Here is a 13,835-nt window from a genome sequence, read left to right on the forward strand (position 1 = left end):
GAGGACAAAGCCCGGCGCGCGGCCCCGCCGCGGTACCCGGATGGGCGCGAGGCTGCGGGGGGGGAGGTGGCCGGGGCGCGCTCTGATTGGCCACCCCGGCGCGGGCGGGGGCCAGGGCGCGCTCCGATTGGCCGTCGCGCCGCGGAGGAGGCGGGCTGATAACGGGGGGTGGAGGGGTGGGCTCCCACAAAATGGAGGCGCCGCCGCTTACATAACGCGACCTCTCACCCCGGCGCGCGGGGCGGGGCGGGGCCGGGCGGCGCGACGGACGGGCGACGCTGCCAATCGGCGTCCGGCGGCGCGGCGGGGCGGCCAATGGGCGGGCACGGCCGCGACGCGGGGGGCGGGCGCGCGCGGGGCGGGGCGGCAGGGCGCGGGGCGCGCGCGCGGGGCCGGTCCCGCCGCCCGCCGTGAGGGGGAGCGGAATCTCCCGCCATTTTTCAACCGTCCCGCCCGGGCACCCCCCCCCCTTCCCACATACCCCCCCACCCGGCCGGGCCCCCGCCATGGCGCCGCTGCTCGGCCGCAAGCCCTTCCCGCTGGCCAAGCCGCTGCCGCCGGGGGAGCCCGGCGAGCGGTTCGTCATCCCCCACACGCAGGAGGCCTTCCGCACCCGCGAGTATCCGCACGCACCGGGGGCGCCGGGGAAGGGAGGGGGGGGCCGGCGCGGGTTCCGGGGCGGCGGGGCCGAACAAAGCGGCGGCGGGGCCGGGCGGGAGCGGGGCCGTGAGGGGAGCGCGGCGGGGCCGTTGTTCCCTGGGCAGTCCCGGGGCCGGTTCCCGGCGGGCGGGAGGAGCGGGACTAACGGGGCCCGGGGCCCTTTGAGCGGGCCGTGAGCGCAGATACCGCACTCTTGGACGGGGTGCGGGCATTGGGGGCCCGCGGGCGCGGGGGGGCACTTACACCGGAGCCTTCCACGGACTTTAGTTTATAGAATCAAACAGCGGCGGGAGCTCTCTCTGTGCACAGCCCAGGCTTTCGTTCTCAGCGTGGTTATCCCCTCCTGGGCTGTTTTTGCTTGAAAAACGCGTATTTATTATATTTTTTCCCTGCGTGCGGCAGCCCTTGAGCGCAGGAAGTGGCCGCGGGCCAGGCAGGTGACTGTCACAGCGCCCTGTCCGGGTCCCAGCAGGGCTGCAGGGGCAGGAGCTCGGCGCTGTGACCTGCAGGCAGTGCTCCAGGAGGCTGGGCTGGTGTTGGTGTTACGAAGATCAAGATCTGAGGAATTCATGACTGAAGTGAGAGGGATTGCGTGAATATAGGAACATAGTTTGGAGGTCTTGGCAGTGCGGGAGGCGAAGGGGCTCCAGAACTTCCACAGCCCCTGTGTTGGAGAGTGGCTTCTTTCTGCAGTGAGTAGAACAGGCAGAGAGAGCCCCTAGGAAGGATTAGATGGCTTTTGAAGAGGAAAATGCATCCCTGAGTGCAGATAGGCATTGCTGGTGCGTTCAGCCCAATAAAACGAGGTTGGGTGGAGTGTTGGGGACTTGCTTTTCAACTGTGTTTCAGATTAAAGCGTTCAGTGTGTGTGACACCAACCTGCTCACTGTGTGTGTGCAAACTGAAAGTAGCTCAGTCATCCACCTGACCAGGCAGTTCTTTCTCCTGCCTTTCGAGGAGTGATAAGTGATCAAAAAGGCAAGAGTTTAAGCCTAATTACTTCTTCTGCAAAAGAAGATGTACGTGACTTTAAGCTTTGTCTGCCTTGTAGGAACAGCACAGGGGAGTTGTGGGGCACCTTCTGAGAACACCAGTCTGTTGGGTGGCTCTTGTGGATCCGTGAGTAGGTGGAGGACATGTTTCTGCAGACACTTGGGTGGTATTAAAATTAAGGAAAAAAGGGATGGTTTCTTATGCTGAGAGGGGAGGGTGTTAGCTGTGGGATCAGAGGGAAAGAAGAAACCAATGCAAGCACTGAGGTTTAGGAGAGATGCTCTTCTCCTGGAGAAAGTACTTCATGGGATGCTGTGGGAGGCAGCCTAGCACGTTCTAGAAAGTTCATCTTGGCAGGCAGACGTCATGAAGCTAAAAAGAGAAACCAAGCAATGTTGGGTTTCTGTCTTGTCTTGTTGACTGTGGATAATGTATGCTAGGCCAAAAGTGGAACAGAAAATTGCAAATGAGCCAGTAAGTTGGAGGGAGATGTTGCCTAAGGAAGACTTGGAGGGTTTTTTTTGGTCACTTCTGTTTATCCTAGGTAGTGCAGAGGAGGAATGGCTCTGGAGGATGGGAAGGGCCTGCTGAGGGTGTGCCAGGAGGTACCTGAGTCTTCACCTGGTGTCATTTATGCCAAGACCTGGCAGAATATGTTCTCCTGGACTTTTTCCACCTTGGAAAGCAGTTGATCAGCTCTTCCCCTAAACGCTGTGCAGGTTCTTGTACTGCACAACTACCAGTGAGGTATTTGAAAGGCATTGAAAGTTCCTATGGCTTTGTTTTGTTGGGATTTAGGTTGGGTTGCACAAAAAATGGAGATTGGGGTGCAGAGCACGAGGAGAGACGTCTGCCCCGTGGGCATGTGTTCTGGAAGGGTCTGGCACAGCAGGAGGGGGATAAGCTGGTCAGCAGAGCTCAGGTGTTTATTCGGGTCTGTTTTTCCTTTGTAGCTTTATGTGGCTTCCTTTGACTGCCAAATCCCGTGAAAACCTTTTAAGAGAAGCCCTGCTGTGTAGAGCCCTTTGCATCCTGGCAAAGCCTCGGGCTTCTGGTGTCTGCCTGGGAGTGAGCCCTGCTAATCGTGTGGGTGTGGGGACAGGGGTTTCTCTGGGCAGCCAGAGATAGACTTGTCCTTGCAGGAGCTCAGTGGGATCTGCTGTGAGACACCTGAGGTGTCAGGACAGTGCTTTGCACGTGGACAGTCCTGTCACCTGTGCAGCTGGTGCTGAGCGTTTGCTGCCTCCCAAATACCCAGGTCAGCTCTGCTGTGGGCACGTGGGACTGCTGCAGTGTGCCTTTGGTTTGGAAAACTGCTGGGAGAGAGGTACTGGGCTCAGGGAGCTCAGCCAGCCCAGGCTGTTCCAGCCAAAGCTTCCCCTCAGCCCTCAGCGCGTGGTTTTGGGAAGGTGTGTTGTTTCCACCCCGGATTAAAGCCTGCTGCCTGTCTGTAGTTAATATTTGTGCGTGGTGCCAGCACAGGGAGGGGTTGGGCTGGGTTTGGCAGGTTAAAGGCTGTCACATCCTCACGGGTGATCCCAAAGAGCCAAACTCTGCCTGGAAGGTGGTAGCCAAGGTGCTGTCGTGTCACACTCTGCAGGTCTAGGAGAACTCTGCCACCCATCCAGGGAGTAGTGTATAAATGTACCCACTTTCCTGGGATTTTTGCCTTCCTGTCTAATACAACTGGAAAGAATTCACATACTGTAAAGCTGTTTTGGAGTTGATACTGATGCTCTCCAAGAAATTACCCAGGAAGAAGTAAACATTTTATCCCCTTAGCAGTTGTCTTGTGCAGTGGTTAGCTTGGTTATTGTAAACGTTTTTCTTTAAAAGGGTTTTTAATGAAACTTTGTTTTTACTGTAACTTTGTTGCCTTTCAGCATTAAATGATCTGCAGTGGGGTGCAAACAGATGTATCAACTGCTACACAGTGGGTAGTAAGCTTTTCATTTAACATACATGTTATTCATGGCTTTTTGCAGTATGTTCACAAGTAGCTGCTGTCCAGGGTATTTTTTATTCCTGTCTTGGGAATTGTCATACCTGCTACTTTGAAATGCCAGGCTGGTCTGGGATATATGAGTCCTGACACAGTGTAGTTAAACCTGTTCTGATTGATGTGTTCAAGGAGGGGAACATTCATAGGGAAAATTCTCTTGGATCTCCCTATTGATGTGGGAAAAAATATATCATTCAATTATTTTTCAGCTGGAGATCAGCATTTATTTGCTCTCCTTGGTGGAAGGAAAGGAATCTCCTCACAGGTCTAGCGAGGAGGAAGTTGATAAATGTAGGAGGGAAGTAGGCCATAATTTTATTTCCCACCTGTATATTAAATATTTGATTGTAGTTAGACTACTGAAGGTTTTTTAAGGCCATGTCCAGAACCCTTAAGTGTGTCTCTCCTTTAGCACTGGGTTTGGTTTTAATGCTGCTCTTTGTGGGAAAGGCACAGGAAGGAATAGTATTATGGTTGCAATTTAGCCATTATTAAAGTGGTTAATTCAATCATTAATTCAATCATTAACCACATAAATCACAAAGAGTGATTTGAGCTGGAAAGGACCTTAAAGCCCATCTTGTTCCACCCCTCTCCCATAGGCAGGGACACCTTCCACTAGCCCAGGTTGCTCCAAGCCCCATCACCCTGGCCTTGGACACTGCCAGGGATGGGGCAGCCACAGCTTCTCTGGGCAACCTGTGCCAGTGCCAGATGGCTGTAATTTCAAGAGGGACTCCTGGTTTCTTGTTTGATTTTATTTTTTTATATGCTTTTCCCCTCCTTGCTCAGCATAACTGCAAACATATGTCACAATGCCACTCCTGGGCTGGTCAGTGGGGCTGTGCAGTTCCCTGGGAGCTGTTGTTTTTCCTTGCTTCTGCTCCAACGATGGCACTTCCTGCTGCTGCCTGTAGCACCTCTTGTTTCTATGGAAAACTGAGCATCTTTTAAACCCCAAGGAAGGGTGAGAATTGACCAGAGGGCTCAAATCTTAGTGGGGTGGTGACTGGTCAGATTGCTGTTCATTTGCAGGAGAGCCCACAAACAGGGTGGGCTGGGGAACCACGGGATTTCTCCTTGATTTTACGACCTGCTTCAGGAAGGGGGAGCACTGTAGCAGCCTCTTCTGGAGGTTCCTGGCTAATATTTTTGTGTACCACCAGTTCTAAGTTACCTGTACATCAGAACCCACAGTGCAGCTGCTGTAGCCTGTGCTTTAAATTGGAGCTGTGAGGAAAACGTCCAAGAAAATTGGCTTGGTTGGAGTTGTAACTTGGCTTCCTAACAGCAACCTTAAAAAAGGAAAAAAATAGGTTGGTTGCACTAAAATATTCTTGACAGACAACACATTTGTGGGATACACCGAGTGCTTTGCTGTGGCTGGTGGCTCTGCCTGTGCAGGAGTGTGGAGCAATCTGCCTGTTCCCACAGGGCTCTGGGAATCGGGGCTGGTGCGGCAGCAGGATGAGCTGTGGCTGTTCCCAGTGTGCCTTATGCTCCATGCTGGCCTTGCCACTGGAGAGCTTGTGCAGGGAGGAGCAAAAGGTGCTTCTCTTGCCTCTCTTAGGATTTCTCCACTTAACTTCCCATGGGTGAGCATGGGGCAAATTGGTGTGGATTTACTCCGTGCTGATAATGGTGCCTGTGCATCTTCTGTCCGTAGTAAGGGTGAAGTAGCTCCTCTCTTTTACCCTGAGTGTTAATTACTGCTCAGGTGGAGCGGGGAGAGTGGCCACAGATGCTCCCAGCAGAGTGGCTAATGCTGTCATTCCTAATGCTCTCTGCTCCCCCATGGCACCCATTAATCCTGACGCCCGGAATAACGTAACCTTGAGGCAGGTTGGGACACAGGAGTGTCAGTGCCTGAGGGGAGCCAGCAAGAGAGATGGAAGGACTTTGTACAAGAGCATGGAGGGACAGGACAAGGGGGATGGATTCAAACTAAAAAAGAGTTAGGTTTATGTTAGATATTGGGCAGAAGTTCTTCCCTGTGAGGGTGGTGAGGCCCTGGCACAGGTGGCACAGAGAAGCTGTGGCTGCCCCATCCCTGGAAATGTCCAAGGCCAGGTTGGACAGGGCTTGGAGCAAACTGGTCTAGTAGCAGGTTCCAATCCATGACAGGAGGGTTGGAACTGGATGATCTTCAAGATCCCTTCCAACCCAAACCATTCCATGATTCCGTGAAGCAAGTGGTGTAGTTGGTGAGAGAGAGCCTCACGTTGTGCAAACACAGGGGGCTGCTCTTTTTGAGAACTAAAGGAAAAATGACCTTTCTAGAGATTTCAGTTTCAAAGCTTTTGGGCCTTTTTCCCCCCAAAAGACTGGGGATGCTGGATAGACTGCTAAATTTCTGTCTGGAGTTGGCAACACCACCCTGAGGCATTGGTAGCAGCAGTGCCACAGCAGTTCCTCTCAGGCATTAGCAGCAGTCCATGCCGTGCCTCCTGCACTTGCCTGTGATGTTGTTGATGCTGTTTTCCAAGGAATCAGACTGGAAAAGCTGCCAAGTAAGTTAGCAATACCACAAAGTGTTCAGCCCTGTGTGTTCCCCTTGTGCAGCACAGCTGAGCTGTCGGTGCTGAGGCCCCTTCTGTGTGCCAGGGCTGAGCAGGACGGGTGTTTCGGCTGCAGAAAGCACCAGCACCTCAGATTTAACACAGCACCCTCATGGCAGACACGGGGTCAGACTGTACTGAGGCTCTCCTCAGCCTTTGTGCACTCCAGCAGCAAGGGTTTCATTGGCTTTGACTGTTTTGTGCTGCTGTGGTTGTGCTCCCCCCTGCCTAAATCCTGTTTTCCTGAGCTGCCGCTCGTACAGAGAGTACGAAGCGCGTTTGGAGAGATACAGCGAGCGGATCTGGACGTGCAAGAGCACAGGAAGCAGCCAACTGACACACAAAGAGGCTTGGGAGGAGGAGCAGGAAGTTGCTGAGCTGTAAGTACCAGTGGAGACATGGATTTGTGCCTGTCTTTAGGTGTTGGGGCAGAAGAGTGTGCTTGGGAATGCTGTGTAGCTGAGGTGAGCTAAGGAGCTGGAAGTAGATCTGGGGGTTTTGGAGCTGAAAGCAAATTAAGTCCAATTTTGATGCCATCACTAATTTACTTAGTAGTCGAGTAATTTACTTATTTTGGTATTACTTGAACCAAAATAGTTCAGCATATGGCACTTGACATGTTTTAAAACCCTTTGGATAATAGGAGTATTTCAGGGGAAAAAAACCTAAATCTTGAAGGATGTAAAGTAAAAATAAAATAAAAAAAAGCTGTTGAAGTTTCACTTTGAACAGGTCCACACCTGTAATTATTTTTTCCGGATCTGCATTAGAGTTGTTGTACTAAATTAAAAAGAAAAACGTTGTCCTGAGATTTAGGGAATTGCACTGCTTGAAACAACAAAGAGCTGAGGGAAAGCAGCGAGAGTCCTTGCTCTGTGCAGACCCCCAGTGTTCCTCCGGGCTGCTGTGGCCCTGACCTCCCCCTCTAGCCCACAGGAATCCTTGGATGAGATCCAGCATGGCTACAGAAGTGAATTTGCTGTAAAGGTGCAGGTCCTTGGCTCCACCAACACATGTAACACACAATTTGTGTGATTACCAAATTGTAGGGATTTTGCCTAACAAAAGACATGCTTCTCCATTTTGTAAACTCATGACCTGGGCTTGTGGGACATTTTTCCCTGGATTTAGACTGAGCAGAGTATCAGCAGTACCACCTAAGAGGCAAAATTTTCTGCTACCTCTCTTCACATTTCTGATTCATTGGCAAAGAGTTCACAGCCTTTGCCTAAGGAGAAATTCCCCATCATTTGGGCTTAATCACAACCTTAAAGTCAACAAATAAGAAACCCATTTGCTAATAGTCCTAATTTCTGTGAAGGCTGACACACTGCTGCCTTCAGGCTTTGCTTCCTGCTGTTCTTGTTTGAGAGGAGGGTGCAGAGCAAGCTCCATAAATTCATAATTCTGAGTCAAAACTCACTGGGTTCAGTGCTGCTTCCTTTTGGTTATCCATGTTGGATTGGTTGGCCACTTCTGAAAACAAAATTGAAGAAATGTCAATGAAATAAAAATGGAAGGTTTCTTGGTAACAAATTTAGCCAGAGTCTCTCTAATTTTGGGGGAAAAAAAAGACTCTGTGAAATGAGATTTTGGTCTTGTCTCTTTGAAATGGGATGAAAAGCTTCCCAGGCAGTTTGGCTGCTTTAATACCTGACACTAGGCTGGATAAAAAAGTCCATTTAGGCAGTTTGCTAACGGGATAAATTTGTTCATGGCAGTTGTAGCACTGCAAATACAGCTGAGGGTTCTCAGCCATGGATCCCTGAGGCTGGGAAGCTGAAAAGTGTTTTGGAAAAATGGACTATTTTGTTCCTCCTGAGGGTAACTTGAAACGGATTTTACTTTGTAGCCACAGGGCTTTATGCAACATATTTCTTAGTGCCCCTGTCAGCCAACTGACCTCACCTTTTAGAGAGGAAATCAGGGAAGTAAATTTGTCACAGTGTTTGTCTCCTTTATATGAATAAGTCTGAAGATCGTGACATGGTGAAACACTCAAGATATTCTTCTGTGGAAAGATGGGTAAACCTGCCTCTGTCCTTTTTTTACTGTGTTGGCAGAGGAAAAATCTTCATCAGCATTGAGGTGTTGGAGGCAAACATTTTAAAAGTAACAAGCCCCAGAATAATGACATGGTCTTGATATATATTTAATATCTAATAAACAGTAATAATGAACATGAAAGGGCTCACACTCAGTGCTGCTCTTCCTGAGCGTTTATGGCATTCCTTCTGGGAAGAATCTGGATAATTTGTATTGTCATGCCAGCTAACACCTGGGGGAGGGAGAGCAGCAAAAAGCCCTTGGGTGTTTGCATGCTAATGGGGCATCTGCCTCAAACATTGTCCTGGCTGTTAACATTCCTGGAACTGGGAAATGGGAGGCTACTTTGCATTTCAGCTTTTATCCCCTGAATAATGAAAACTTCTTATGTGCTTGCTCAGCTTGAAGGAGGAATTCCCCATCTGGTATGAGAAACAGGTCCTGGAAATTGTCCACCACAACACGGTGTCTTTGGAAAAGCTGGTGGATGCAGCCTGGCTGGAGATCATGACCAAATTCGCAGTGGGAGAAGAGTGTGACTTTGAGGTAAGGATCTGTTTTCCATTTTATCCCATGCTTCTGCTAATTCCAGGTAGCTGCAGGCAGGAGATGGGAGGATGGGAGGTGTATGTTGGCTGCTCACACTATCAGAAGGATGGTGAGTTTCTTTTCTCTAGAATCCCAGTGGCATCACCTGCTTTTGGATGGAAAATGGCTCCATAAGCAGAAGCATGTGGATATCCCATACTTCCCAGTGGAAGGTGTCCCTGCCCATGGCAGGAGGTTGGAACTGGATGATCTTTAAGGTCCCTCCAATCCAAACCATTCCAGGATCCTGGGATGATGGCAAGAGTAAAATACTGTGTATTTGCACAGGGAAACAGGTACAACTGTTACAGTGCTTAAATATGTGATGGTCTGTGTATATACTTAAGTATAAATAAATACCTACTGTAGTTAAAAGAAGTTAAAAAGTACCATCTTCCACAATCTTTTCACCTGACACATTCCTAGAAGGAGCAGTAGCCTTAAATGAATGTAACTTGAAGTCAGCACCTTAAAAATCTCTAAAAAGCCTCTAATGATTAGAAAGTTTCTCCAAAACTGGGATTTTTTTTTTTGTTTTTTTTCCCTTCCTCTTAGTGCTAAAGCCCATTAGCTCAGGTGTCTTGCTCAGGTCCACTTTTCACCAGTATTACCCTGCAGGTTGGCAAGGAGAAAATGTTGCCTGTGAAGGTTGTGAAGATCCATCCCCTGGAGAAAGTTGATGAAGAGGCCTCGGAAAAGAAATCTGACGGAGCCTGCGATTCCCCGTCCAGTGACAAGGAGAACTCCAGCCAGGCAGCCCAGGACAACCAGAAGGAAGCTCTCCTGAAGGAGGATGACAACAGGAGGGAAAGCATGAGTAAGTAGGGAGGCAGCATGGCAGTAGGTAGCACCTGGCAGTGAGTATTGGAGTGTATGGATGTCTCAGGCCTGGGCTGTGAATGTTTAAAGAGTGTTATGGGGTGAAATCCTGGAATTGTCCGTGTTAGGGCTGAATTTTGGGGGCATCACTTGGCTTTCAGCTCTTCTTGCCTGTTTTAAAGCAGAAAATGTGCTGTCACTCTAAGGTGTAATGAAATGTATAAACTTCTAAAGTATAACAAGTGTATTTAAAAAAAAAAAAGTGAGGGGGGCAGTAAAAGTTCTCGCAGAATCAAGTTTTTGCTCTGATGTTCATCTTCAGTGCAAACCTCTCTAACTCCAAAGCCTGTTCTTCTGCAGTCAGAGACAAGCTGTAAGTCTCTTTATGTCCCCAGTTGTCATAAAAAATAAGTGTTGGGTTTTTTTCATTTTGGTTTATCCCCTTTCCAATTTTCAAATGCTGAGGCAAAATTCATGCAGAAAAATGCATATTAATTTTTTTAAGGGTTTAAAATAAAACATGCTTTGAAACCTTGTTCTCTCTTACCTGTTCCTCCTTGCTGCAGAGCTAAGCAGTGATATCCAAGGTTTTTCTTGGCTCTGAGAAGGTGGTGTTGAAAGAAAACCCCAATAAGTTGTCCTGTGTGACTTCTTAAAAATGGAATTATAAGATTCTTTAAAATAGATTTCAAAAAAGTGTTTTCAAACTAACAAGAAAAGCCCAGTTTCACAGTGTGGCTCTGACCTGGAGAGCTTAATTTTAAAGGCTCATAAATGGAATAAACTGTTGGCATTTGTCAATAGCCACTCCAGCATCTGGGGAAGGTGTGTGTGTGTGACCTCCTCTGATGTGGGGAAGAGGAAACTCTGAAACCAGCCCAGCAAGCAAATAGCAAAGTCAGGAGTGGAAAACAAGCTCTACCAAACTCCAGTCCTAATAATTGCCAGCTCTTTCTGATGGTACTGGAAAATGTTCTGAGCTGTTCTGATTTCATTGCAGTGCCCTGTAGAACCAGGATGGAAAAAAAAGGCGGTGTAGAAACAATCTGGCCTTATACACATCCTTTGAAACAGGAGTTGTGCTGGGAGAGGGGCCAGTGGTACTTGAATTATTTATATACACATATATATTTTGTTGAGTGCCGTACAAGGCATAGGAAGTACTTTTTACTTTAAAAATGCTCAGTGCCCAAATTTACAGCAGCGTTTTTAGGCCTGGGTGTTTTAGTAAAGGTTTACCCTGGTCCATTGTGTGGCATTCCAGCAGCTGTGTCCAGCTGTGCTCCTCCTGGCATTGCCAGTGCAGTGCTCCAAGGTTGGATATCACGGGAATGGGGCTTCCTGCTCCTGTTTCAGCCTCTGACTCAGCTGGTTCTGGCCTGTGTTTAGTCACCTCTGTAAGCTGGGACTGTCCTTCCCTTTCTGGAAAAGATGAACCTCAGCATTTTCCAACCCAGGATTCTGGGATAGTCATAACCTAAGCAGGAAAAGCAGTAAGCACTCATCTCTTAACTGCTTGTACATATGCTTTTATTAAAAGGATATTTTACTGCTAATGCTTTTATATTCTGGGTTTTCATAGAACTTAGGTTCTTAGTAATTACTGAGTTATGACATTATCAAATCATTGAAATCATTATTGAGTCAAATTATTCCAGAGTGTGTTAAAATAATTGTGTGGCACTTGTTACAGTTACACAGCAGGCTGCAGAAGTAGGAAAGTGCTGACACACTTGGTGGGTTCCAGTGCTGAACTGCACCCACAGAAGCAGGATATGGAGTCTGGGGGTTCCCAAACACACTGACCTGGAGTTTTTCTCTCTAATCATGTTCACACTTGACCACTGGGGATGTGATTTGAAGTCACTGCACGAGAGTGAGTGTTTGGAAGCAGTAACAGGCTCTGCCTGTGATGTAAGAGCTGTGTCTGCCTGTGCACACACGAGGGGGCAGAGCGAACCTTGGCAGTTTTATTAATACTTGTGTCAAACTTGTTTGTTTTCTTGGAGGAGAAAAGGGACAAAGAGAATTTCAGTCTCTCTGGTTAGGAGTCTGCTCTCCTTCAGAAGCTAAAAATAAGGCTTTATGCCAGCTTTATTGCATCATTTGTGCAATCTGGATTGACATTGTATTGTTAGGTGCTTAGGGAGTGAACTCTGGAAAATCTGCAGAAGTGAGAGGAAAGGTTAGATTGTCCTGAAAATGGATGAACTGCTGAAGGCAGGTTCTGCAGCTTGAGCTTTAAGCTGAAGGAGGTAAATTTAGACTGGATATTGGGAAGGAATTGTTCCCTGTGAGGGTGGGGAGGCACTGGCACAGGTTGCCCAGAGAAGCTGTGGCTGCCCCATCCCTGCAAGTGTCCAAGGCCAGGTTGGAGCAACCTGGGCTAGTGGAAGGTCTCCCCTTGGTGAATTGTATAGAAATTTTCTCCCTTTGCAAAGCTCTCTGCAGAGAGATAGGTTTAAATGCAGATGATGCTTTATACTCCTTGAAAAATATGTTGCCCCCTACCTCAGGACTGGTTAGGGCCTCCATTCCCAGGATTCTTTAGGATACTGTAAAACCCAGTTTGGGAGATTTTCCTGATATTCTGGTTTAACACTGTACAGATAGTGAGGAGTAGGGTGCTTTAATCTTTTTGGTTTACTCTAATGTGAAGACAATGTCTCACTTTGCTTTACCAGATGATCGAGCCCGTAGGTCTCCTCGGAAGCTTCCCACTTCTTTGAAGAAGGAAGAAAGGAAGTGGGTTCCACCTAAATTCCTGCCACACAAATACGATGTGAAACTGAAAAATGAAGATAAGGTGAGTTGTCTGCACGAGTCCTTTCTGTTATAACGTGAATGTGCAAGTTTAATTAATCATTATCAGTGATTATACAGCCCAATGTAGCACTTTCTGCCGGAGCCATGGCATTGGAAGCAGGAGAGTTGTCTGTAGGGCTGACCAGCCTGGCTGTTTCTATCTGTAATTGGGTTTTGTGCATGGAAACACCTGGTACCACACACTGAGTCACAGGGCTTTAGAGTGGTTGCTGTTAAGTGGCTCATCTCTGGTCAGGCAGTTAATGAGACCAGTTAAATCATGAGTGGCAGTTGCAGCTCTTGTTCTGAGCTGCTCCGAGTCGGAGGTAGCAGTGCTTTGGGAAGTAAGTGCTGGGTAACTGCCTCACTGCTCTGTGCTTTTTGTCAGCTCTTTGCTAATTTGACAAGAGAGGCAATGCTGACCTCCATTTAATGAGTACCACATGTAGAGTTGTTCCTGTAGTCTCAGGAAAAAATCAAAACAAAATAAACATGAATACGTAAAAAGCTTTTAAGTCAGTAGCAAGCACAAGCTGGAGGAAGGTTGGAGATAAAGCAGTGGGCTCTGGAAAGAAATCTGCAACGTGAACTCATGGTTTTAACTGTTTTGGCTGACTGATTCTCCTACCAATCTCCGTCTCAGTTCTGCAAGTTCTGTTTGGTTTGAGTCTTTCCAAGAGAGCTTTGAAAGAGTGAAGACTTAGTGGACATGAAGCACTAACTTGCTCTTTTGAGCTGCATGATCTGTAGCGATGATGTGGTTAGAAGCTAATCATTAACAGCCTGCCTGTTTGTGATCTGCCAGATCATCAGCAACGTTCCAGCAGACAGCCTGGTCCGTACAGAGCGCCCTCCCAACAAGGAGATCCTGAGGTACTTCATCCGGCACAACGCGCTCCGCGCCGGCACGTGCGAGAACGCCCCGTGGGTCGTGGAGGATGAGCTGGTGAAGAAATACTCTCTGCCCAGTAAATTTAGTGACTTCTTGCTTGACCCACATAAGGTAAGAATTCCTAAAAGCACCTCCTTTGCTGTCACACTCGTTCTACACTCTCAGTCTCAGCAGAGACTTCAGTGCGCTGGGTGGGTTTTGCAGTCACAGAATCATTAGGGTTGGAAAAGCCCCCTAGGATCATTGAGTCCAGCTGTTCCCCCAGCACTGCCAAGGCCATCCTTGAACAATATCCCCAAGTGCCACATCCAAAAGTCCTTTAAATCCTTCCAGAGAGAAACAGAAGGAAAACCCACTCTTTTGAAGGTTGACTCTTTGAGAGGTGACACAGCTTGAGTGTCTGAAAGTGGTCTGCTCTGAAAACTTGAGGTGTAACTGCCTTTTTTGAGGTTTTTCCAGTAGTTTATGTTGC

General features: G+C 48.3%; 1 protein-coding gene across 1 annotated transcript in view; it reads left to right on the top strand.

The window, feature by feature from the left end:
- Positions 1–506: 506 nt before the first annotated feature.
- Positions 507–13,835, top strand: part of BAZ1B (bromodomain adjacent to zinc finger domain 1B) — a 42,867-nt gene continuing 29,538 nt past the window's right edge. Inside the window, exons 1-6 of the mRNA XM_017824069.1 lie at positions 507–619; positions 6,477–6,593; positions 8,661–8,805; positions 9,466–9,664; positions 12,351–12,472; positions 13,277–13,474. Of these exons, the coding sequence (XP_017679558.1) occupies positions 507–619; positions 6,477–6,593; positions 8,661–8,805; positions 9,466–9,664; positions 12,351–12,472; positions 13,277–13,474 (894 nt within the window). The remainder of the gene's footprint in view (positions 620–6,476; positions 6,594–8,660; positions 8,806–9,465; positions 9,665–12,350; positions 12,473–13,276; positions 13,475–13,835) is intronic.

Source organism: Lepidothrix coronata, unplaced genomic scaffold, assembly GCF_001604755.1.
Source record: "Lepidothrix coronata isolate B3197 unplaced genomic scaffold, Lepidothrix_coronata-1.0 Scaffold108, whole genome shotgun sequence".
NCBI classification, from domain to species: Eukaryota; Metazoa; Chordata; class Aves; order Passeriformes; family Pipridae; genus Lepidothrix; species Lepidothrix coronata.